The 27,047-nt window shown below is 40.4% G+C and overlaps 1 protein-coding gene across 2 annotated transcripts in view; it reads right to left on the bottom strand.

The window, feature by feature from the left end:
- Window positions 1-27,047, bottom strand: part of LOC118396457 (chemokine-like protein TAFA-5) — a 153,490-nt gene that overhangs the window by 51,685 nt on the left and 74,758 nt on the right. For both annotated transcript variants that reach the window (XR_004828195.1, XM_035790691.1), the window contains exon 3: window positions 10,036-10,163. Coding sequence is in view for 1 of the 2 variants with exons in the window: in XM_035790691.1 (XP_035646584.1) it covers window positions 10,036-10,163 (128 nt within the window). In the remaining variant the exon portion in view is untranslated. The remainder of the gene's footprint in view (window positions 1-10,035; window positions 10,164-27,047) is intronic.

Genomic DNA, 27,047 nt, shown 5'->3' with positions numbered 1-27,047 from the left:
AGCGATAGGTTAGCTGCTCAGATAGCAGATGCTTGAAGTTGGTGAGGGAGATAAAAGTCTCCAACTTCAGCGATTTTTGCAATTCATTCCAGTCACAGGCAGCAGAGAACTGGAACGAAAGGCGGCCAAATGAGGTGTTGGCTTTAGGGATGATCAGTGAGATACACCTGCTGGAGCGCGTACTATGGGTGGGTGTTGCCATCGTGACCAGTGAACTGAGATAATGCGGAGCTTTACCTAGCATGGACTTGTAGATGACCTGGAGCCAGTGGGTCTGGCGACGAATATGTAGCGAGGGCCAGCCGACTAGAGCATACAGGTCGCAGTGGTGGGTGGTATAAGGTGCTTTAGTAACAAAACGGATGGCACAAATTACAGTAGTATGTTGTTAATCATATATTGAGGCTGTTATACTCATCTTTGCAGTCTCATAAGTATGAGTAACTTATATACACATACATTTAAGCTGCACATACTTGTCTGTCTTGTACTAAGCTATATGTTAAACCTCAAATAAAATAATATATGTCACATACAGCGAGTGTACACTACAGTGGTGACCCATCACTCTGTTTTGAGCCCCAGATGTTTAGCTATTTGACTGTTTTGCATGTTATTTTTTACAGTTTGTAGAAAACAAAATCCTTGAGGTAATAAAGCTGCATACAAACATGGTCTCTTTCTTGGACAGCTCCAAAATTCAGGTGTTTCAGCCTAGCTCAGTGCTTCCTGTGGTGGAGGGGCAGCCAGCAAAAGCACAGAGCGTAGACGTTGGTAATCCTTTCTAGTTGCACCGTCAGTGGCTCAGTGTTGGGGACACTATGTCACCGCAGAATCTACCGGGAGAGCGCGGCAGTTCAAGCCCACTGTGCTGCCATAGATTTACACTAGAAGTGCCAAGAAGGCTCAAGGTCATTGGCTACAGATAAAATGATTTCCAATCATGTTATATCTACTGTACATTTGATTGGGCTGATCATGTCATCATCATACTTTCGAAATCTTAGCAGGCAAGCTCGCTAGATGAGCAGTCATCATCATGAATAATTTCGACAATCTACTGACAAATCCTTTTCAACCCTTGTCATATCAAGATAAATTATAGGTAAAATGTATTGGTGCTGGCCTCCCGGGTGGCACAGTGGTCTAGGGCACTGCATCGCAGCGCAAGCTGTGCCACCAGAGACTCTGGGTTCGGAGTTGGATGCACGCTGTGTTAATTAAGAAGCTGTGTGGCTTGGTTGGGTTGTGTTTTGGAGGACGAATGGCTTTCGACCTTTGTCTCTCCTGAGCCCGTACGGGAGTTGTAGTGATGAGACAAGATAGTAACTACTAACAATTGGATACCACGAAAAGGGGGTAAAATTAAAATGTAAAAAATGTTCCATAGCCTCGCATTGCGCCATTTAAAGAGATATCAGCCAGATTCCTTTTCCTATTACTTCCTCAAGGTGTCAACAGTCTTCAGACATAGTTTCAGGGTTTTATTTTGAAAAATGAGCCAGAAAGATAACATCGCGTCAGGTGGTCACATGAGTTTTGCTCACGCAACAGAGTTCGGACAGCCATTTCATTTCACTCTCCTACTGAACAAGACCGTTGCGGTTGATATATTATCGATTACATATTTATATAACCTGAGGATTGATTATAAAAAACGTTTGACATGTTTCTGTGGACATTACGGGTATTATTTGGAATTTTCGTCTGCGTTGTCGTGACCGCTCTTTCCTGTGGATTTCTGAACATAAAGCGACAAACAAACTGAGGTATTTTGGATATAAAAATAATCTTTATGGAACAAAAATAACCTTTGTTGTGTAACTGGGAGTCTCGTGAGTGAAAACAACCGAAGATCATCAAAGGTAAACAATTAATTTGATTGCTTTTCTGGTTTTCGTGACCAAGCTACCTGATGCTAAGTGTACTTAATGTTTTGTCATGCTATCGATAAACTTACACAAACACATGGATTGCTTTCGTTGTAAAGCATAATTTCAAAATCTGAGACGACAGGTGGATTAAAACCTTTTAGGGATAGGGGGCAGCATTGTCACTTTGGATGAATTGCGTGCCCATAGTGAACTGCCTCCTACTCTGTCCCAGATGCTAATATATGCATATTATTATTACTATTGGATAGAAAACACTCTGAAGTTTCTAAAACTGTTTGAATTATCTATGTGAGTATAACAGAACTCATAGGTCAGGCAAACTTCAAAATAGGAAGTGGAAATTCTGGGGCTGGTTGATTTTCAACTCATCGCCTATTCACATCCAAATAAGATATGGATCTGTTCGCACTTCCTACGCTGTCCATTAGATGTCAACAGTCAGTAGAACGTGGCATGAAGCCTCTAGTGTGATGTGGGACCGGATGGCAGCTATTTGAGTCACTGGTCTGGCAGAATGCCAGTTCCTGGTTACGCGCAGTAGTCATTATATCACCCTGCGTTCCATTACTCTGTAGACAAAAACGAATGCTCCGGTTGGAAGGTTATTGGATATATATGATAATAGCATCCTCAAGATTGATTCTCTACTTAGTTTGACCAGTTTATTCGACCTGGAATATACGTTTTTGAAGTTTTCGTCCGAGTTCACCTGGACCAGCGCCAGCTTTTGGAGATGTGAACTAAACGTTCTAGCAAAAGTAGCTAATTGGACAAAACAACGATTTAATGCGGAATTAGGATTCCTTGCACTGCATTCTGATGAAAGCTCATTAAAGGTAAGGTAATATTTTTTATGTAATTTCTGTTTACTCCAACCTGGAGGAGAAATATATTTACTTCTGAGCGCCGTCTCAGATTATTGCATGGTATGCTTTTTTCGGAACGTTTAAAAAAAATCTGACACAGCGGTTGCATTAACAACCAGTGTATCTTTAATTATATGTAAAACATGTATCTTTCGTCAAAGTTTATGATGAGTAATTCTGTTATATAACGTGGCTCTCAGTAATTACTCCGGATATTTTGGAGGCATTTCTGAACATGGCGCCAATGTAAACCGAGATTTGCGCATATTATCGAACAAAACATTAATGTATTGTGTAACATGATGTCATATGAGTGTCATCTGATGAAGATTATCAAAGGTTAGTGATTAATTTTATCTCTAATTCTGCTTTTGTGACTATCTTTGGCTGGGAAAAATGGCTGTGTTTTTTTGGATTTGGCGCTGATCTAACAAATATATGTTGTATTTTCGCTGTAAAACATTTTTTAAATCGGACACGATGGGTAGATTAACAACATGTTTGTTTATCTTTCATTTGCTCTATTGGACTTGTTAATTGTTAAGTTAAATATTTCAAAAAAATATTTTTGAATTTCCCGCGCTGCCTTTTCAGTGGAATGTTGGGGGGGGGGGGTTCAGCAAAGAAGACACTTCTCTCCAGGAAAAACATCAGGGACAGACTGATATTCTGCAAAAGGTACAGGGATTGGACTGCTGAGGACTGGGGTGAAGTCACTTTCTCTGATGAATCCCCTTTCTGATTGTTTGGAGCATCCGGAAAAAAAGCTTGTCAGGAGAAAACAAGTTGAGCGCTACCATCAGTCTTGTGTCATGCCAACAGTAAAGCATCCTGAGACCATTCATGTGTGGGGTTGCTTCTCGGCCATGGGCTCACTCACAATTTTGCCTAAGGACACAGCCATGAATAAGGAATGGTGAGCTGCAGTGAGATGCAGTAAAAATAGTATAACAAGAGACAAAGAATAGCTCTTCACTATATACTTTAACATTCAAAGACGATATTCTCAAAAGTGAGCTTACAAGTCGATCATCTTTCAAGGCAGAATACCATTTTGTAGCTCCGAGTCTCTATTTTTATCCACTGTAAAAACAAAATCACATTTTGCTACCTAAGACCAAATCTAGGTGATTTGTCGCATATACAGGGAGTACCATTAACAGATCAATGTGCAGGGGTATGAAGTAATTGACATAGATATGTACATGTATGCAGGTTAAAGTGACTAGACATCAGGTTTGATAATAATAGTAGTAAAATAAAGAACATTGTTGTTTTTGGCAATTTCAGGCCTTCCTCTGACACCGCCTGATATAGACAGTGCAGTACTGGGCTGTCCGCACCACCCTCTGTAGCACTATGCCATTCGAGGGAGGTGCATTTGCCATACCATGTGGTGATGCAGCCAGTCAAAATACTCTCAATGGTGCAGCTCCATACCCTTTTGAGGATCCGAGGGCCAAATATTTTCAGTTTCCTGAGGGGGAAGAGGTTCTGTCGTGCCTAGGGCTGTTGCGGTGACCGTATTACTGCCACACCGGCAGTAAACGTTCACGTGACCATTGAGTCATGGTAATCTCCTCTTATGCACTCTGGACACGCTTTGGTGGTGCCCAACTTGCTTACGACCATAAGGTCCTAATAGCCTGGTACTCAGGGCTCTACTGTCCCTCTAACCACTCTGACATAAAAGTAAATGCAAATTAAAATCATATCAAACACATCATCAAAACAGTATCCTGCTTTTAAAAATCACCTCACTGTGATGATCAATTTGAAGAAAGTTTCAACCTGCTGTTGAACTTCTAAGTGAAAAACACAGTCATTGAGGATGTTGTTTCAAAGCCTAACGCAATAAAATGGACCGCATTTTCTAAGATAATGATGAATTCAAAACACCCATACACATATTAGAGCTTATGCACACGCATAGTCCTAAGAGCCCAAGCCCGGGGGAAAAAAATGAAATCATGATTGTACCTTATACAATGCATAGCCTATCGCATATTACACAGTGCAGAAAAGCATAGATGTTAATTGGTCAAGCCTATACTCCAAAATTAAACAAATTCAAGTAATCGCCTTTGAGTGTGGACTATATTATTATGCATACTTGATGGAGTATGCTATGCCCCAAAATGTCTACTCAGGAGTTTGGGAGATATTGTAAAGACCTAGGCGATGCAGTTGGTTAATTGATTGTGCTGGGCGGCTTACATATAGCTTACAATTATAGTGAATTTGTGTTTGATTTTGAATAACCTAGTAATAGAAAATGTATTATATTTGTATAATTAACTGGGTGGTACAGAATATCACACCACCATGCTTTTCAATCTCCTCCTCTCTCTTCTTTATTAATTTCTCGAGCGTGCAGAGGGGCTGTCAGTTTAATGAAATATGTTTGGTTACGAAAACATGTTACTATCGATGTTCCTGAACAGATTTCACTTGGTTTCCCAAATTAAGCACTGGGTATACTGAGTTTGGGCTGGAAATATCACCTGTCGCGCAGCGAAAGCATGCTCCTCAAACAGTGGTTGATGAGTGGAGTGAAATAAGTGTTATATTTATTTCTCAGCTGCTTGTATTAGGCACAGTTCCGCTATAAAACCGAAGTAGATGAAAGATATATTCATAGAGGCACACTGCTCCCCCTTTGGACTTGCCTGAGGTTACCTTCATCCAATCGAGCTGCTGCATCGAGAAACCACAGAGTTCTACGTACATAGAGTCGTCCAGCTGGATGGATTTGAAGTCAAATTGAGGTTAGTAACTGTCAACGGTCAATGTGATAATAGTATGAACTTGCTGTACAAAAAGGTAAATATAAACACCAAAAAAGTAACTAAATAGCAGTTAGGTTGGAACTCATAAGATGTTGCCCGTCTGTGCCATTTTTTATGGTCTTTAACTTCTTCAATATAGGGGGCGCTCTTTTATTTTTTGGATAAAAGATAACCTTTGGAAAGAAAACACTGACGTTTCCAAAACTGCAAATATATTATCTGTGAGTGCCACAGAACTGATGCTACAGGCGAAACCAAGATTAAATTTCAAACAGGAAATTTCCCAGATTTTGAAGGTGCTGTGTTCCAATGTCTCCTTATATGGCTGTGAATGCGCCAGGAATGAGCCTACACTTTCTGTCTTTTCCCCAAGGTGTCTGCAACATTGTGACGTATTTGTAGGCATATCATTGGAAGATTGACTATAAGAGTCTACATTTACCAGGTGCTCGCTTGGTGTCCTCCGTTGCAATTATTGCATAATCTCCAGCTGCGTGCATTTTCCATTTGCTTCAGAGGAGAAACCCAACTGCCACGAATGACTTATCATTGAATAGATATGTGAAAAACACCTTGAGGATTGATTCTAAACAACGTTTGCCATGTTTCTGTCGATATTATGGAGTTAATTTGGAAAAAGGATTGGCGTTGTAATGACTGAATTTTCGGGGTTTTTTCTTAGCCAAACGTGATGAACAACACGGAGTGATTTCTCCTACACAAATAATATTTTTGGAACAACTGAACATTTGCTATCTAACTGAGAGTCTCCTCATTGAAAACATCCGAAGTTCTTCAAAGGTAAATTATTTTATTTGAATGCTTTTCTTGTTTTTGTGAAAGTGTTGCCTGCTGAATGCTAGGCTTAATACTATGCTAGCTATCAATACTCTTACACAAATGCTTGTGTAGCTATTTTTGCCCTAGCACTACACAGCTGATTCAAATCATCAACGCTTGATGATGAGTTGGTTATTTGAATCAGCTATGTAGTGCTAGGGCAAACAACAAAACGTGCACCCAGAGAGGGCCCCAAGACAGAGTTTGGGAAACCCTACTGCTAAGCTACTATACCCTCCTGCAGGCTTTCATTCCAACCTGGACACTTTCATTCCAACCTAGCATACCAGATTCTACTAATTAGCTGCTCACCAGCACCTTGATTAGCTATAGTAGGTGTGTTACCATGAGGTTGGCTCAGAAGCTTTCTCACCTAGACCAATTAGTGGAAGAAATATCAGAATTGGGCTGCCTGTTTAATTAATTAAGCACAGCCCTTATGGAGCTCCATGACTCAGACATTTTTTAAGTATGTAAGGGCGGTTTGACATAACCACTCCTGATTGTTCTGGGTCCATGAATCATTGTGTGCTACTTAGTACTGTATAATCAAATAAATGTGTATGTCACGTATGCTCCCTCTCCGGACTCTAGGTCACCAGGCTGCTCGTTATGGCGCACACCTGTCACCATTATTACGCGCACCTGCGCGTCATCAGACTCACCTGGACCTTCCCCAGACGTCATTGTTTCTGTTCCAGTGTTAAGTCTGTGCGTTGTTTGTATTTCTTGTTTGTTGTTTTTTGTTGCGTTTATTTATTAAAGCCCTCACTCACTGAACTTGCTTCCCGACTCTCAGCGCACATCGTTACAGTGTAGTAACACATGGAAAATGTATAAACATTTTGGTAACATGATTGTAATGTGTTAATGTCCTGTATGTGTTTATAAGATAAATTGTATGCAGTCAAGACAAATCCATAGTTTTGAGACAATCTGTTGAAAATGTTGCTGGTTACATTACTGTGACTTGCACAATCCTTTGGCAAAGGGGTTCAACGCAATTGAGTCAAATTTATTCTATAACAACATCCAAGGCAGGGCTTAACTTTGGCGGTCTGTTCGTAGTTAAGTTAGAACAATGGGCTTGTTTGTTTGTCCCTGTTAAAGCCTTGTGGTTAAATAGCTGAATCCCTTAGCATCGTCCACAATTGGCAGAGAATGGAGTCTGCTGCCGCCATATAGGAGATGGCTCTAATTGTCCACCAAGACACAACTGTGAGTTATTTGAAACAGAATTTACAGGGTTAGCAGCTCCCTTGCCCCCCCCCTGTCCATCTTGAAAAGAAGACTCATTAAAAGCAATGGTACCTGAACAGTGGATTTCTGCACATAAAATGCTTGACTTTGAAAGCGATCCTCGGGTTGACAGGTTTCATTATTCAGTGACTAGACTGACAGCCCACCAGCCTCCTGTCTCAGCCTGCGAACCATAGCACTGAGGACCTGAGCATGCATGACTACCCTTCAGCCTTCAAGACACTTCTGGATGGAAATTCAGCTAATTCTGCCTGATTCTTTACAATGCAGAAGAATATCACAGATTTTTACAATAGTCGGCAGACCCCAAAATATGCATGTTAGGAGGATGTTTATGGTAGATGCCATAACACATTTGTCATTTATTCAGATTCAGTTAATGCCTTCTTTAAGCATGTACAAATGTTCTAAAAACATATACACTACCATTCAAAGGTTTGGGGTCACTTAAAAATGTTATTGTTTTTGAAAAAAAAGAAAACATTTTTGTCCATTAAAATAAAAATAAAAATGTATCAGAAATACAGTGTAGACATTGTTAATGTTGTGAATGACTGTTGTAGCTGGAAACGGCAGATTTTTTTATGGAATATCTATATAGGCGTACAGTGGCCCATTATCAGCAAACATCACTCCTGTGTTCCAATGGCACGTTGTGTTAGGTAATCCAAGATGATCATTTTAAAAGGCTAATTGATCATTAGAAAACCCTTTTGCAATTATGTTAGCACAGCTGAAAAACGGTTATGCTGAGTAAAGAAGCAATAAAACTGGCCTTCTTTAGACTAGTTGAGTATCTGGAGCATCAGCATTTCTGGGTTCGATAACAGGCTCAAAATGGCCAGAAACAAAGAATTTCCTTCTGAAACTCATCAGTCTATTCAAATTCTGAGAAATTAAGGCTATTCCATGTGAGAAATGGCCAAGAAACTGAAGATCTCGTGCAACGCTGTGTACTGCTCCCTTCACAGAACAGAGCAAACTGTCTCTAACCAAAATAGAAAGAGCAGTGGGAGGCGCCGGTGCACAACTGAGCAAGAGGACAAGTACATTAGAGTGTCTAGTTTTAGAAACAGACGCCTCACAAGTCCTCAACTGGTAGATTCATTAAATTGTACCAGCAAATCACCAGTCTCAACTTCAACAGTGAAGAGGCGACTCCGGGATGCTGGTCTTCTAGGCAGAGTTGCAAAGAAAAGCCATATTTCAGACTGGCCAATACAAATAAAAGATTAAGATGGGTAAAATAACACAGACACTGGACTGGGGAACTTTGCCTAGAAGGCCAGCATCTCGCATCCTCGCCTCTTCACAGTTGACGTTGAGACTGGTGTTTTGCGGGTACTATTTAATGAAGCTACCATTAAATAGCTTTCATTTCTCCGAATTTGAATAGACTTACGAGTTTCAGAAGAAAGTTATTTGTTTCTGGCCATTTTGAACCTGTAATCGAACACATAAATGCTGATGCTCCAGATACTCAACTAGTCTAAAGAAGGCCAGTTTTATTGCTTCTTTAATCAGGACAATAGGATTCAGCTGTGCTAACATAATTTCAAAAGGGTTTTCTAATGATCAATTAGCTTTTTAAAATGATAACTTGGATTAGCTAACACAACGTGCCATTGGAACACAGGAGTGATGGTTGCTGATGATGGGCTTCTGTATGCCTGTGTAGATATTCCATAACAAAATCTGCCGTTTCCAGTTTCAAGTCATTTACAACATTAGCAATGTCTACACTGTATTTATGATCAATGTGTTATTTTAATGGACATAAATGTGCTTTTCTTTCAAAAACAAGGACATTTCTAAGTGACCCCAAACTTATGAACGGTAGTGTATATTAGGTTGATTAGCTGCAATGCATGTGCCGTAGATTTAAATGCACAAACTTCTGCTACATTTATGAACATCAGACAACATGCTAATGATGAGGATGCAAATTAATTCTGCATAATGAAGCTATTGAAATGGAGCTCTTTAATCAGCGGTGAAATTGATGCCCTGACAAGATAGCGAGTGACGTTAAGTGTGCATGAGTGAGAATTATTTCATCAACAAACTTAAAGCTTTGGTTTTCTTTATGTTACCACATATAGACAAACATAACACATACTGTAACACATTCAAATAGCTAAGTGATGCAGTCATACAAATATATCAGGCAATGACGACATAGACATACGTGGCAAAGGCTCACATTAAATGACGTTCTCCAGCAAATGAATGGCATTGTAGCTCTGAATGTTTCTACAGGGGCCTCTATGCCATTACCAGAAACATATCAAGGCCAAACAAAGGTCCCTGGACAGGTCTTATGGCCTCTGGTCACTCTAACTGTGACAGATTGTGTGGTTACGAGGCTTGGCAGTCTTGTCTTACCGTGGTGGTCTTCACCCGGCCCCCAGGCTGTGTGCAGGTCCAGCCCGACTGGTTTACTAAGAGGTCACAGCCCTCGTCTTCCAAGCAAGGCATCATATCACACCACTGCCGGCTCCTCACAATGCGAGCTGTGGGGAGAGGACAGGAGAGGAAGAGGGACGGTTTACTCTCGTTATGGCAGTGGCTCTGTGGCTGATGTACCATTAGCTCATCTATCTATCTATCTATCTATCTATCTATCTATCTATCTATCTATCTATCTATCTATCTATATTACAAGTCAATGGTTAATATATTAAATCAAATATTTTTTACTACTGTGACAAAATCACAAAATGGTATCAATTCACAAAATCCAAATACATCCAGTCAGATGCAGAATGGATGAACAGTTTTGCACAACATATGTGAAAGAAATTCTTTCAAAATGTATGGCAGTGTCTGTAAGTTTGCAGGCTGCTTTTGCAAACTGCCCAGCTATCATTTGGGTCCTTGGAAGTTGTGGGAAAGTATGTTTTTGGTTTCCCATTGGTTCTCGGAAAACGAAGCCATACATTTCTCTGACCAGTAAAACTGAACGTTTTTTTAAATGTTCTGATAATGGAAGTCAACATTTTGCCTGCTCTGGGAATGTATATTTTTCGGTTGCAGGGAGGTTCTGAGAATGTTTCACAATGGTTCCCGGATTTTTTTTACTGGGAGGTTTTATTAACGTTTTGAGAACAAAAATTAAGGGTTATTTGAAAGTAATGAAAGGCCAAGAAAATAACATTATTTTGTCAACTTCCTTAAATTTGCTGAGGATGTACCAAAGCCAAGCAAATATTCTGCACCATTCCCAGAATGTTGTGGGATGGTTGTATGCAAAACAACCATAGGACAACCACACTCTCACCAAGCTCTAGGAAAGGTTCTCAGAACGTTATGTGCTAGCTGGGAAACTAGAAAAACACCTGTGTACAGACAAGGAAATAGAGAGAGACAGACGGGAGAGAGGGGGAGCGAGAAAGAGTAAGTGACAAAGAGGGGAGAGAGAAAGAGAATAATCTATTATATACACCGACACAGGGACTTCGGTGTCCTTAATAAAGGATGCAAGATAAAGTGTGTGATAAACATGAGAATCTAGGATTTGCAGCACATGGATGGACAAGGGACATGTTATGCATGAAATACCATGATCATTAAAGTTATGAAACAGGAACACTCTAATGATCAGTACACTACTGTACACCATCTGAGCTCTGGTTGTAATTATGCGCAGCCCACAGGAGGGAACCAACCAATGCATGGACATAGATCTCACGGTGGTTTGCGGCAAGGCTCCCTCGACCTTATCAAATCCGTCATGGTCAGATTCACGTGTGAACGGCAAGAATCTGTCAAGAATCTGTAGAATTATGCGATTACAAGCAGCAGTAGCTCTTCGTTTTGGGTTTTCTTGATTTATTATTTGGACAAATCAGGATTACGCAAAGACGGCATTTAAACTGGGGCGGTGATTTCAAGCCCTGTGAGCGGTAGTTATTGTACCCCAACAACAATCAAATTGTTTTTGAAAGGTGTCAAGATTTTGCTGTGAACCAATGGGGTAAACGAGGTAACCACAGGTTGTTTTCCCGTTCTATCTAATACCGACTGGAACTATGGAATGGACACTGCTAAGATTCAAAATCGCTAGGTTGAAAACATCCTCACTCACTCCTTCCATGTTTAGTGCTTCACACGTGTGTTCACACGGATCAGAAACACAGGTGAAATTAGCGAAAGGGAGGGATTTGGCCGAGAGTTCCTTTTGCGAGGGAGGAGACTTTGCTTCCTTCCTTCACAAAATGGAAATCACAATTGTTAATGTCATTCCCCACAGAAGTTAAATGGGAATGACAACTTTCGTGAGAATTTAACTTCTGGGTAACCGAGATTAGACCTACTCCATACGATATGTAATAATGCCGAGATAATAAAAAGACAACAATCACAGAGTGCCGAAATATATTCAACCACATGTTTGTTTCATCACAAAACTGGGGAGCAGTATCTATCCGGTGAAGTCCACAAAGCAAATATTGAATGTAACAAACAGTTTCATGACCTACAGCGTGATCAAGCATTTGAATGTTTCTGACAGTGTAACGGTCTTCTTCCTCCTCTGACGAGGAGTAGTAGGAAGGATCGGAGGACCAGTGCGCAGCGTGGTAGGTGTTCATGATATTTTTAATAGAACACAGAAAAATACAAAATAACAATGTGAAATAACAACAACCGAAACAGTTCCATGTGGAACACCCAGACACATAAAATAATCACCCACAAATCAAGGGTGAAAACAGGCTGCCTAAGTATGGTTCTCAATCCGGGACAACGATTGACAGCTGCCTCTGATTGAGAACCATACCAGGCCAAACACAGAAATACCAACTCATAGAAAAACAAACATAGACAACCCACCCAACTCACGCCCTGACCATACTAAAACAAAGACATAACAAAAGAACTAAGGTCAGAGCGTGACAGACAGTTTACTAAACAACTACTGATTTAGAGCCACAGAGAGTCACAGAAAGTCAGCACAAAGACAAAGGGAGCACTGCCTCCGCTATTCCAGCACCATTTCAACTTAAACATTTAAACATCATCAAATCAACTAGACAACTGTTGAAGTCAGAAGGTTACATACACTTAGGTTGGAGTCATTAATACTCGTTTTTCAACCACTCCCCAAATGTCTTATTAACAAACTATAGTTTTGCCAAGTTGGTTAGGAAATCTACTTTGTGCATGACACAAGTAATTTTTCCAAAAATATTTTACAGACAGATTATATCACCTATAATTCACTGTATCACAATTCCAGTGGGTCAGAAATTTACATACACTAAGTTGACAGCTTGGAAAATTCCAGAAAAAGATGTCATGGCTTTAGAAGCTTCTAATAGGCTAATTTACATAATTTGACTCAATTGGAGGTGTACCTGTGGACGTATTTCAAGGCCTACCTTCAAACTCAGTGACTCTTTGCTCGACATCATGGGAAAATCAAAAGAAATCAGCCAAGACCTCAGAAAAAAAATTGGAGACCTCCACAAGTCTGGTTCATCCTTAGGAGCAAATTCCAAATGCCTGAAGCTACCACGTTCACCTGTACAAACAATAGTACGCAAGTATAAACACCATGGGACCACGCAGCCGACACACCGCTCAGGAAGGTGATGCGTTCTGTGTCCTAGAGATGAACGTACTTTTACACCTGCATTGTTTGCTGTTTGGGGTTTTAGGCTGGGTTTCTGTACAGCACTTTGAGATATCAGCTGATGTACGAAGGGCTATATAAATAAATTTGATTTGATTTGATTTGATTTTGACTTTGGTGTGAAAAGTTCAAATCAATCCCAGAACAACAGCAAAGGACCTTGTGAAGATGCTGGAGGAAACAGGTACAGAAGTATCAATATCCACAGTAAAACCGAGTCCTATATCGACATAACCTGAAAGGCCTCTCTGCAAGGAAGAAGCCACTGCTCCAAAACTGCCATAAAAAAAGCGACTACGGTTTGCAACTGCACATGAGGACAAAGGTCGTACCTTTTGGAGAAATGTCCTCTGGTCTGATGAAACAAAAATAGAACTGTTTGGCCATAATGGTAATCGTAATGTTTGGAGGAAAAAGGGGGAGGGTTGCAAACCAAAGAACACCATCCCAGCTGTGAAACACGGGGGTGGCAGGTGTTGTGGGGGTGCTTTGCTGCAGGAGGGACTGGTGCACTTCACAAAATAGATGGCTTCATGAGGGAGGAAAATTATGTGGATATATTAAAGCAACATCTGAAGACATCAGTCAGGAAGTTAAAGCTTGGTTGCAGATGTGTCTTCCAAATGGACAATGACCCCAAGCATACTTACAAAGTTGTGGCCAAATGGCTTAAGGACAACAAAGTCAAGGTATTGGAGTGGCCATCACAAAGCCCTGATCTCAATCCTATAGAAAAGTTGTGGGCAGAACTGAAAAATTGTGTGCGAGCAAGGAGGCCTACAAACCTGACTCAGTTACACCAGCTCTGTCAGAAGGAATATTATTTTGGAAAGCTTGTGGAAGGCTAACCGAAACATTTGACCCAAGTCAATCAATTTAAAGGCAATGCTACCAAATACTAATTGAGTGTATGTAAACTTCTGACCCACTGAGAATGATGAAAGAAATAAAAGCTGAAATAAATAATGATATCTACAATTATTCTGACATTTCACATTCTTAAAATAAAGTGGTGATCCTAACTGACCTAAGACAGAGAATTTCTTTTGTGGATTAAATGTCAAATTGTGAAAAACTGTGAAAAACGGTTTAAATGTATTTGTCTAATAGAGTGGAAACAATCTTAAAGATACCAAAAATAATTAAGTCCAATCAACGTTGCTAAATATCATGTGGCTGTCCATGGTACTGATTTCTACATGTATGGTGGGGCAAAAAAAGTATTTAGTCAGCCACCAATTGTGCAAGTTCTCCCACTTAAAAATATGAGAGAGGCCTGTAATTTTCATCATAGGTATACTTCAACTATGACAGACAAAATGAGAAAAAAAATCCAGAGAATCACATTGTAGGATTTTTAATGAATTTATTTGCAAATTATGGTGGAAAATAAGTATTTGGTCAATAACAAATGTTTATCTCAATACTTTGTTATATACCCTTTGTTGGCAATGACAGAGGTCAAACGTTTTCTGTAAGTCTTCACAAGGTTTTCACACACTGTTGCTGGTATTTTGGCCCATTCCTCCATGCAGATCTCCTCTAGAGCAGTGATGTTTTGGGGCTGTTGCTGGGCAACACGGACTTTCAACTCCCTCCAAAGATTTTCTATGGGTTTGAGATCTGGAGACTGACTAGGCCACTCCAGGACCTTGAAATGCTTCTTACGAAGCCACTCCTTTGTTGCCCGGGCGGTGTGTTTGGGATCATTGTCATGCTGAAAGACCCAGCCACGTCAATGCCCTTGCTGATGGAAGGAGGTTTTCACTCAAAATCTCACGGTACATGGCCCCATTCATTCTTTTCTTTACATGGATCAGTCATCCTGGTCCCTTTGCAGAAAAACAGCCCCAAAGCATGATGTTTCCACCCCCGTGCTTCACAATAGGTATGATGTTCTTTGGATGCAACTCAGCATTCTTTGTCCTCCAAACACGACGAGTTGAGTTTTTACCAAAAAGTTGTAATTTGGTTTCATCTGACCATATGACATTCTCCCAATTTTCTTCTGGATCATCCAAATGCTCTCTAGCAAACTTCAGATGGGCCTGGACATGTACTGGCTTAAGCAGGGGGACATGTCTGGCACTGCAGGATTTGAGTCCCTGGCGGCATAGTGTGTTACTGATGGTAGGCTTTGTTACTTTGGTCCCAGCTCTCTGCAGGACATTCACTAGGTCCCCCCGTGTGGTTCTGGGATTTTTGCTCACCGTTCTTGTGATCATTTTGACCCCACGGGGTGAGATCTTGCGTGGAGCCCCAGATCGAGGGAGATTATCAGTGGTCTTGTATGTCTTCCATTTCCTAATAATTGCTCCCACAGTTAATTTCTTCAAACCACGCTGCTTACCTGTTGCAGATTCAGTCTTCCCAGCCTGGTGCAGGTCTACAATTTTGTTTCTGGTGTCCTTTGACAGCTCTTTGGTCTTGGCTATAGTGGAGTTTGGAGTGTGACTGTTTGAGGTTGTGGACAGGTGTCTTTTATACTGATAACAAGTTCAAACAGGAGCCCTTAATACAGGTAACGAGTGGAGGACAGAGGATCCTCTTAAAGAATAAGTTACAGGTCTGTGAGAGCCAGAAATCCTGCTTGTTTGTCGGTGACCAAATACTTATTTTCCACCATAATTTGCTAATAAATTCATAAAAAAATCCTACAATATGATTTTCGGGTTTTTTTTCTCATTTTTTCTGTCATAGTTGAAGTGTACCTCTGATCAAAATTACAGGCCTCTCATCTTTTTTAGTGGGAGAACTTGCACAATTGGTGGCTGACTAAATACTTTTTTGCCCCACTGTATGTGTGTGCGCTCACAAGTAGAAAAAACATGTTATAGAGGCACCATACTTGAAGACTGGATGAACGCCAATGCCATCCTCCTCTCCTTCAATTTGGCATAACGGTCCATGGCTGTCGTACTTTAGTAAATGCTTTTTGCTTTTGGTGTCCTAGACTAGCTACCTGGCTAAAGTGCTTTCTAGCCTAACTTCCTCGCATGGTCTCCAGGGCCACCCACAGTTGAGTTCAGCTCAACGCTGATTGGCAAATTATTTTATAGATTTTTTTTTATCAAAATAGGCCAAATGCTTATTGACATTGCTACGGTGGCAAAGTATATATGCCAAAGTCTTACAGTTTTTGTCCAGACAGCATCCATAGACATAGATAGAGAGACTCATTTTTGTACCTGTGCCATTATAGTCTTTGTGACAGCATGGGCATTGCCATTGAGCCAATCTCCATTTTGAAATAGTACATTTTCTTCATCACGATTGGCTGATCCCTTCTGATGACCCAGTTGGACATGACTCCAACAGGGTCACCAGGAGGGATCAGCCAATGAAGTCGGAAGTCCCACCCAGCTGACTACATATAAATGGGGGAAACCCTCAATGGCGCTGCCCATGCTAATACAGCCTTTTGGCATCTAGTGGCCTATATCATTCTCTATGACAGCATCAGATACATGGGCTAGACATACTGAGACAGAGGGGCACTGTTTCCCTTGCTTTGATTATTTTTCGGGTGAGATAGGTACAGACAATTTTGTTTTATCATAAATAAAACATTTAAAATGTGTCACATTTTTGGGGAAGCCTGGCTTCCCTCGGCATCCATGAATACATACACAACACTGGTATGCACATGTGCTCGACACCTACTCGACACTGGAGACTGCAACCTTCCACATGTTGGGAGAGGGAGTGTTCAGGCGTTATTATCAAGCCCCTAAAGCCAATTCCTGTTCACTTGCACGGTCAGAAGTGAAAACAACACACAGAAAGGGCATCCGTAATGACAAAGGGAAAGAAAAATGGCAGAATAAAACCTGCCAATGAATAATTAGATCTGTATTATGAAACAGATCATTTTAGCTCTACAAAGAGCTTTCTTCTCTTGATGTAGACCTGTTTTTATACTTGATCATACACAAATGGCTATTCATAAGAAAGTAGGGCATTTGCACACTTGAATTTGCATATCATGACACCCCAATTGGCCCTCAGAGAGAGAGAGAGAGGGATAGAGAGAGGGATAGAGAGGGATAGGGGGAGAGAGAGAGTTACATATTTAGGTCAAGGGGAAATTAATAATTTAGCAGAATATATGATAACAAACAAAAAATAAAACTATGCAAATGTCAGCACATACAGCAAAGAAGAGGAACAAATCACTGTTGCACAAACTTAAAGCCAAGGGCATTGTTATTGTTTTCACACAGAGAGCAATGTCAAGGAAGCAATCTCAATTACCTCCACAAGCATTGCAAAAAAATCCATTGTACAAACTCAATCAAGTTACAGTAGATTTAAGCTGTAATGGAGAGATAAAAAAACAAACATGTTTTCCTCCAACAGAGGATCACAACAGAAACATCAGGGTAGAGGTCTGCGCAGGACTGATTTCTTCACCCCGCTCCCACTGGCTTTCTGTCCACTCCCAACTGTTCCAGCAAGAACTGGTCCCCAGTCCTGAATGTTAATTTAGGCCCATGTAACAGCTCGCTTGCCAGCCACGGTCCCAGCAATTTTGGGTCCTAAAGGCAATATCAAAATGAGCAAAAATAACCTATGAAATATGTTAAATTAGCTGAGATTCTCACGTGGACCATTATATTAGGCTCGTGGCATTACTGTGCTATATCAGCCAATAGGCTAGACATAGTTTGAAGAGAGAAGAGGAGGAGAGAGAGCGGACACTTGCACTTTCTCTTGAGCTCTGTCTGACCGCCCACTTCTGCCCGCAGCATGAAAAATGATATCTGTCAGCCCTCTACATCAGGGCTATTGTCGATGCAACAACCTATACCAAATGTATGTTGATGTTTTAATGGGAACAGCTGATGCCAATGTTCTTAAAGGGGACATATGCAACCACAAAGGAAATAGACAAGGTAAAAGGGTGAAGGAAAAAAAGATCAAAAGATTTAACTTTGAGTGAAAAATATCTAATTAATGACATGCAATTTAAATTCACATCACCTCAATCTCAATGAAATTACAGTTTGCCAGAGGTGCAGTAGGTATCCTTCTGAAAATGAACAATTCACATGGGGAGAAATTTGAAAGCCAGAGATATAGATAACACAGAGAGACAAAACCATTTATACTATTCAAAATGCACTCGGATAACCTGCACAAAATTACAATCCGATAGGGTGGCCAGAGGATGACAAAGAAAAGTAAATTGTATACGGACTGCTTAATAAGGTAATACATTCTCCAGTGGCCTATTGAGACTGGCAATTTGATAGTGACTGTAATAGTCTCAATTATCAATAACATTTTGAGTTGAACAACACAAAGGGTACTTAATTACATTCTTACATTTTCCCATACCTTTATCTGATGGGGAGGGGGTTGTGGAAGTGATACATATATCACTAATACCAAGGGAAAAAATCTGGATATAATCTACCTTCATGAATGTGTGTGAGTGCAGATGGAGAGTTGATGGGGGCGGATGGGGGCTACTGTTCAACTTTCAGAGATAAGACAGAAATAACATTATTACATTCACCAGTGGGGCAGTATGTCTGTGAAATAGCATGTCAATGAGCTAATCAACTGCTGGCCACCCTGGGTGATAAATACTGCTTAAAATGAGATTTTGCTGTCTTTTATGTACACCGACAGATTGACAGATTGACCAGGTGAATCCAGGTGAAAGCTACTCTCCCTTATTGATGTCACCACTTAAATCAGTGTAGATGAAGGGTCCTTCTGTAGCTCAGTTGGTAGAGCATGGTGCTTGTAACGCCAGAGTAGTGGGTTCGATCCCCGGGACCACCCATACGTAGAATGTATGCACACATGACTGTAAGTCGCTTTGGATAAAAGCGTCTGCTAAATGGCATATATTATTATTATATATTATTATTATATTATATATTATTATATTATATTATGAAGGGGATTTTCAAGCCTTGAGACAATTGAGACATGGATTGTTTATGTGTGCCATTCAGAGGGTTAAAGATGTAACTACCTTTGAACAGGGTATGGTAGTAGGTGCCAGGCGCACCGGTTTGATTTTGTCAAGAAGTGCAAAGCTGCTAGGTTTTCCATGTGTATCAAGAATGGTCCCCCACCCAAATGACATCCAGCCAACTTGACACAACTGTGGGAAGTGTTGGAGTCAACATGGGCCAGCATCCCTATGTAACGCTTTCGTCACCTTGTAGAGTCCATGCATCAATGAATTGAGGCTGTTCTTAGGGGAGAAGGGGGTGCAATTAAATATTAGGAAGGTGTTCCTAATGTTTTGTACACTCTGTGTATTTGCACACTTTGAGGTGTGGAAGAGCTGTTTGAAAAGAACCGGCTGAAATTTCTGCCTCTTTTGGTGGGATAGGGTTTTGGCCTGCCTGGTGACATCACCAGGTGGTAAATTAGTAAATAGACCAATACAAAAGAGAGTTACAAACCTCTCTGCCAATAACAGCTCGTTTTCAGTTTTCCGCTCCCCACTCAGACCACTCCCAGACAGTTCTTTCTTGAGAAATAGCTCTGTGCTAAGCTTTTTCCTTTCCTTTTCTTTTTTACTGAAAACAATCACAGTAAGGTACTTTATTGTTCCACAGAAATTATTTTAAATTGAGATAAAAAAACGGCAGAAGCTAGGGGTCCGGAAAGAAAGGGTCTGGGGCTGCTAATATGCCCGAAGGACAAGACAGGGAATACTGAGAGAAATGCCACTGCTCTTCATATAACACTCTATATTTATTGATTATCAGTCATCATCTTAAATGCCTCTCCAGGGTCGCTCTCCGGGAAAAATGTTTGAGAGCATCGCTCTAGCCTCTCAAAAAAAGGTTCTAGTTAGTACCAAAAAGTGTTCTTCATTTTGTCACTGTATTGGTTCTTTCAAAAACCCTTTGCATGGTTCTTCATTACACCAGCTACGCACAGAGGGTTCTTCAAGGTTTCTTTGGGAAGGATGATGGTACAATGTGGAAACAATGGTTTCCGTTAAACGGTTCTTTGATCTTTTAGTCATAATTCAAATGTAGGGGTGACGGCTCATGAAAATATTTTGGGGCATGGTTTACTGAGCTTGTTTTGTGTAATTTTGAATGAGATTATCATTCCAGTTGATCTAATCTGTTGTGTTATGCTAGTATATGTTATTCAGTATACGACTATTGCCAGTGTTAGTGATGGGAAGATTGGCTCTTTTTGACTGGTTCAGTCCAAAGAACAAATCTTTTGACTCATTCCATTTATTTGAGTAAGTAATGCCCAGAGCATGCACTTGATTTTTCAAGCCTCTCGTTCACATGTGGTTCACCATAAGAAGTTTATTAGAGCTGTCATTTGTGACTGAGACTTTAAAAGTGTGCTTTAACAAAATAACATAACCAGAATAAAAAACCCTGTTTGATTCACAAAGATCCTTTGAGATTTAGAAAGGTTCTTTATAGAACCAATCTCCATAAAGGTTCTAGAAAGAACCCCCAAAAAGTGTTCTATATACTGCAAGCCCAAAAAGGGATGTAACAAGGGCTGTTGCGGTGTCTGTATTATCTCCACACCGGGGGTCATGAGTCACGAAGGCAGTCAAAATCCACATGACTGTTTCGTAACGGTAATTAGGCTTCTCTAAGCTATGATGCTGCTGATGGTCATTAGTAGCCTACCAAACTTGCTAAATGCCTCGTACTCAGCACTCTATTGTCCCTCTAATCACTCGGACATTAATGCAAATGTCTTCAAAACTGTAATCAATCACTTCATGATTGCCCATGAGCTCAGGTTAAGCAACATGTATTTCTCAACTTTCCTAATATTAAGCACATTGTTTAACTTTACAACAGGGCTATAGCCTACCTGGCTGGCATGAAAATGAACCACGGGAAGAGCGTCCTCCGTTCGCTATTTAACTTTTACACTACCGGTCAAAAGTTGTAGAACACCTATTCATTCAAGGGTTTTTCTTTATTCTTACTATTTCCTACATTGTAGAATATTAGTGAAGACATCAAAACTATGAAATAACACATGGAATTATCTAGTAACCAAAAAGTAACCAAAAAGTAACCATCTAGTAACCAAAAAGGTGTTAAACAAATCTAAATCTATTTTATATTTGAGATTCTTCAAATAGCCCTGATGACAACCCAAACCATCTCAATTGGGTTGAGTTCGAGGGATTGTGAAGGCCAGGGCAGCACCCGTGATTGAAAAGGTGTTCTAAAACTTTTGACCGTTAGTGTATAGATGACATGTATTTTTTCCCACTGCCCCTGTTTTGAGACAGATGCATGATAATGGTCCATTCTAAATCAAAACATACTGCTGTAAGGACAGTGTAGCTAACAAATTGTCAGGGGGGTCACACCTAGCTCGGCTATTAGACTATTCTTTAGAAAAGGTTGAAAAGTCTATTGTTCGACTATTAGCCCTCCTCCCCAACTTGCAATTAATTGCTGTTCCCAACTCATTCCTTTCCCTCTTCCATGCGTCATCATTCTCAGTGGCTCGCTTGTGGGCATGCTGGCAGGATATGGCAGCATCTTCGGTTGATGGTCAAGAATTCTGCATACAGTAGCACGTTTGTATGAAGGTGTGGTTATTCACAGGCAAATTGTTATATGCTCTGGAGGTACATTTGTGTCTTTTTGTCGAGAGAAAAAACGTTTTTATTTTCAATCCCAAAAATATTTTCTGAAGTCAACACTAAGGAAGTCAAAGCGGACACCTACAAAGATAGCATCACAGGTAAGCAGCACTGGGCTGTATTGACGTATCCTAAAAATGACTTCTGCTTTAGATTGAACAGTCATATCTCAGGTATTATTTTCATATCTAAAAAAATAAGTTGTTTTCTTTACTTTCAGGGAGCGAGCTGACCAAGGGGTCGAAAATGTAGATATTGCCAGATGTTCACTGTCCGAGGAACAGGCCGTGGAAGCTTTATTGCTGGCAAAAGTGTCCATAACTAGAGGTAATTAAACTGTTCTGTGTTCTTCTTCTCCATCTCTGCCTGTCTTGCTGTACATGGAACCTGTCTCACATGCTTTAATTTTCAGATTTACACCACATAAACAGAGCCATTTTCACTGGACTATCTGTTGCTGCCAAGTCATGATTTCCCTGACACATATCCCTCTATATTTAAATGTTTCAGGTACACTCTGATAGGTGTCTGCGTCACATATAGTATCTTCTATTGATATTATCTTGTATTGTTTGTCCTCACGTGTCTGTTTTTCAGCATAAAGTACTCTGTAGTCACCTAGTGTGGACACCAGGTGAGACCACACACACACAATAGCAGTCTCTCTTCTTCACTTCATCTCTCTCCCCCTTCTCCCTAAATCCTCTAGGTTATATTAGCTGTTTTGGTGAACCCCTCCCGCATCTGAACTGGCTGACACAGAGGGCACAGCATGATCATTGGTGAGATGTCACTTGGTCGGGTGAAATACAGACAGAGACGTTGTAGTACCAGAGTTAACGATCCAAGGTCAGTTTTGCATTTCACCTCCTGATTTAAGATGACTGACCGTGGTAGAATAAAAAAAAACAAGGCTTCATCATACTCTCGTCTACAAGTATGTTTTGACGTGAGAGAGGAAGCCAGTCCCGTCATCGCCACCTCACCCACTCCTAAGATAACCTTCGGGCCAACTGGGGGTCCAAGTCTGGTTAGGAGACACCGCATTTGTTATGAACTGAGAGAATATTAGGGTAGCACTGTAATTCTTGAATCACATGCTGTCTGCTGCTGTTCTTACCTCTTTCCCTTTCTGTCTTCCACACCTCTATCCCCTCCTCGTCTTTCTTCCTTGTTTAATAATGCACACCATATGTGCATTGAAGTACAGATTGAACTTGTAATTATAATGCATTTATGTATTTATAACACCTGGATAATGACCTTCTTTCAATAAAGCGTTTCACATTCTCCACTGGTTGAAATTAAGTATCTCACTGAAATACTATCCTGTGTAATCAGATAATGCAGATGAAGGGAATTCGATATGCATAGTTTTTTTTTCTGTATATATGAATTACAAATCAACCATGTTTCTAGTCTACTGCATAGTTACAATGTGTAATCATTGATGTCCCAGGAGCAGGAGTGGTAAACACTGTAGAAGTGTATAATTGTAATACATACTGTACATGCAGACACAGCATCATTCAAATAATTGAGTTTGATATGACTGAAAAATAATGTCTCAGAGATTTATACCTGAACCGCACCTTTATTTGCTAAGGAAGAGTAAATGATCAGTGAATATATTCAATATTTAATATTCAATTCAATATATACAATGTGGGAAGCTCATGCGTGGTAATAACTACAGTACATGTGTATATAGGACTTGCATCATTAATGCCATTCAGACTTGAAGTTGATACAACTATGATAGCTGAGGTTCATAGATTGATATGAATATTAGTTCAGAACCTAACGTTTCAGGGTTCATAAACAGATCGGCTACATAATGTAGCTAGCTACGCATCCATATGCTTTAGCTAGCTAGATTCTTTACATTCACTGTTTCACAAGACGACAGCCTGGTTTGCTGGTTTTCTCAGGAGTCCCTAAAACATAAAACAACATTAATTACAAATGTATTCTCCTAACACTAGCTAGCTGGCTAATGTTAGCTAGTCAGATAACTTACTAAATAGCGATTTTCGTAAATTAACTTTATGACAAAATAATGCGCACAAACGTTTGTCTCTACATTAACTAACATATTCCTCTCAATTGTACATTTTTTTGTTTAACTCGTTATGACGTTATTAACAACTTACATCTGGTTCCACCGTAATGTTTTGTCAGCCATCTTTGTTGAAGAACGTCACCTGGCAAGGATGGCTCGCATCAAAATTTGTCATTGGAACCACTGAATATGATTGGTCAAATAAAAACCTTGGGAACCAAATGCATAATGAGTGCTCTGGAGCAATGAAGCTGTGACGCTGGGTACTTCATGCTTGCAACTTTTAAAAGAGGAACCACTGTACCTTGTGCTGCTGATCCAGTTTCTGCTGTTCTGCCTGTTCACCGGACATGCTACCTTTTCCCAGACCTGCTCTTTCAACTCTCTCTCTCTCCCTCTCCCCCTATCTCTCTATCTCTACTGCATCTGCTGCCCTGACCTCTGCATCCTCAGCTATGAAAACCCAAATTACATTTACTCCTGAGGTGCTGACCTGTTGAACCCTCTATAACCACTATGATTATTATTTGACCCTGCTGGTCATCTATGAGCGTTTGAATATCTTGAAGAACGATCTGTCTTTAATGGCCGTGTACTCTTATAATCGCCACCCGGTACAGCCAGAAGAGGACTGGCCACCCATCAGATCTTGGTTCCTCTCTAATTTTCTTTCTATGTTCCTGTCTTTACAGGGAGTTTTCCCTAGCTGCTGTACTTCTACACCTGCATTGCTTACTCTTTGGGGTTTTAGGCTGGGTTTCTGTATAAGCACTTTGTGAAAACTGTAAAAAGGGCCTTATAAAAACATTTGATTGATTGAATAAAATGTCCAACTTTTGGATATCTTAACTCTGTCTGGATTCTAGTAGGAATTACACATCACTAGCGATATTATGTTTGATGCAAGAGCTCCAATATATGCTTTGAAGTACTTCAAAGCAGCATGCTGATGCCTGTATCACTTTATCAGAAACACGTGTTCAATGATGTCCGAAGCTTTGTTTTATCGAACAACCACCTGATTGGTTTGGTATTGGTTTGGAAGAAAACAAAAAAGGCTACACTGAGCACGTGCAATGGGATGTGGGGTGTCGTCGATAAATTGTTTTGACCAGCAGGTGCCAATAGTGTTGGTCAAATCCTTGAATAATGAACCTAGTTTCAACACAATTGGCTGGAAAACCTCAATGCATCAGGAAGCTTTAGTTTCTCCCATCACTACACATCAAGTTGCAAGCCAGAATAATGTGACTTGAAGGCCTGATGTGGCCTATAAACCAGACGTTTCCTAACACCACTATATACAGTATGTATTGTTTTAGAGTAAGATGTTGATGATGGCTTTCACCTTGGTACTCACTTGGTGAACACCACAGGCTTTGTCACTAGCAAATACAGTCATAGGTGGTAAATCTGCAATGCACTCAAAGAAAAGGCACCCTGGGAAATAGGCTAATTATGTCCCAATCTCCAACGCCGCATTACTCTCCGCCACATGGCCTCAAACTCTACCTTTTTGTTTCTTACCGTCATCCATGCACTTTCAACATTTAGATAATAACGCATTTGACCTTTCCAAGGATTGGTTGATTTCCAGTTAAGTATACATTTTTTTTCAAGATGATTGGCAAGTAAAGTATCTTGCAATCCATCAGATATCTCACTGTACCGTCATATTCCATGTCTTGAAATATACAGAGAGACAGATTAAAAGTAAATTTACATTGTATACTTCTGACAACCAACTTCCTAACACTGCCCATAACTTTGTGACGTTATAGCATTCCCAGAAGGCATTGATTATTGAGTCATTGTTAGTTTTACACTTAAGACATTACGCTGCTGCTGTGCTGTAGAATTTCTGAATTTTCTGTACATTAGTTTATCCTGGATTAACACGTTCTGAGTTAAATGTAACCATCGATTTTGCTGTGTGGTACCAGTTGGAACCAATGACATATTCTACAGTTATACTCATAGGATACTTCAAATACGCTTATGGCATACACTGTTAGGTACTCACATGGTACTGGTACTGTACTAGCGCATTTCCATACAGGATTTACCTCAATGTTTTACCCAACAGGCTCAGACTTTTCAGTTTCCATCTACACGGGCCGGCACCCGTGTTTCACTGGGCTATGGCTATGGCGGATCTGCTCTCACTTGGGGCCGAAGCCAAGCCACTGGTACTTTTCAGCTATCATTTACATAACTAACTGTGAACTTTAACATCTTCTCACAAAGCAACTGATTATACAGGTGCAACTCATATTTTACTTTCATGGAATAGGCAGTCTATAAACCGTGAACATAACATATTCATTTTGCAGCCCTTCCTGTTGATTCATTGTAGGACAGTGAATACTCCTTCTCATTGTGACTGTAGCCAGATGTCAGTGAGTCATTTGTGAGTTTTGTAAATGCTGCTGCTTGTTTCAGTCTGGGAGTACATGCAGAGTTGCAAGAGTAGCATAACCAGAACCCTATAGGGTTAAAGCCTGCCAGTCGCCCAAAATGCATTAGCATTCACCACCAAATACTGTAATGACAGCTCAATGAGCCTTTTAGGCTAATTCAATGCGTCTTAATTTCACAGTGTAGCCTCTGATGCTAAGACTCTGTCAACTCCTCTCAGAGACTAGGGTCATTAAGGCCACATTAAGAAAACACATCGCACATAAGAGGGATAGCTACAAAACAGTCAACAGAGACAACAACATTCCAGGATTCACTGCTCCCCTTATTTGTGGAATAAGTAAAATCTCAAAATACCTAAAAGTCTTTAATTTGCTCAGTCATGATGTTCTGCTTTCCTAAACTGTATATAGGACTACTGCTTAAGCTTTTTAGAGGTTAAACGTATATCACATTGCAATCTGCTTCGATGCCATAACAGGTTCCTGAAGAGTTCAGCCTAGAAAATGCCACAGACATCCGTGCTTTCTATTTCTGTGCTGCACACAGTAATTTGCTTAATTAACAATGTTCTCTATTCATCAGCTCACTGGTGCGATTCACTTCTCTTTCTCACCAAATTGCAGGGGTTACTATGCAGTGCTGTGTTCGCGATAGGAACA

Source organism: Oncorhynchus keta, chromosome 17 (assembly GCF_023373465.1).
Source record: "Oncorhynchus keta strain PuntledgeMale-10-30-2019 chromosome 17, Oket_V2, whole genome shotgun sequence".
Lineage (NCBI taxonomy): Eukaryota > Metazoa > Chordata > Actinopteri > Salmoniformes > Salmonidae > Oncorhynchus > Oncorhynchus keta.
The sequence above is the reverse complement of the archived record's forward strand: the minus strand, read 5'-3'. Positions and strand labels throughout refer to the sequence as shown.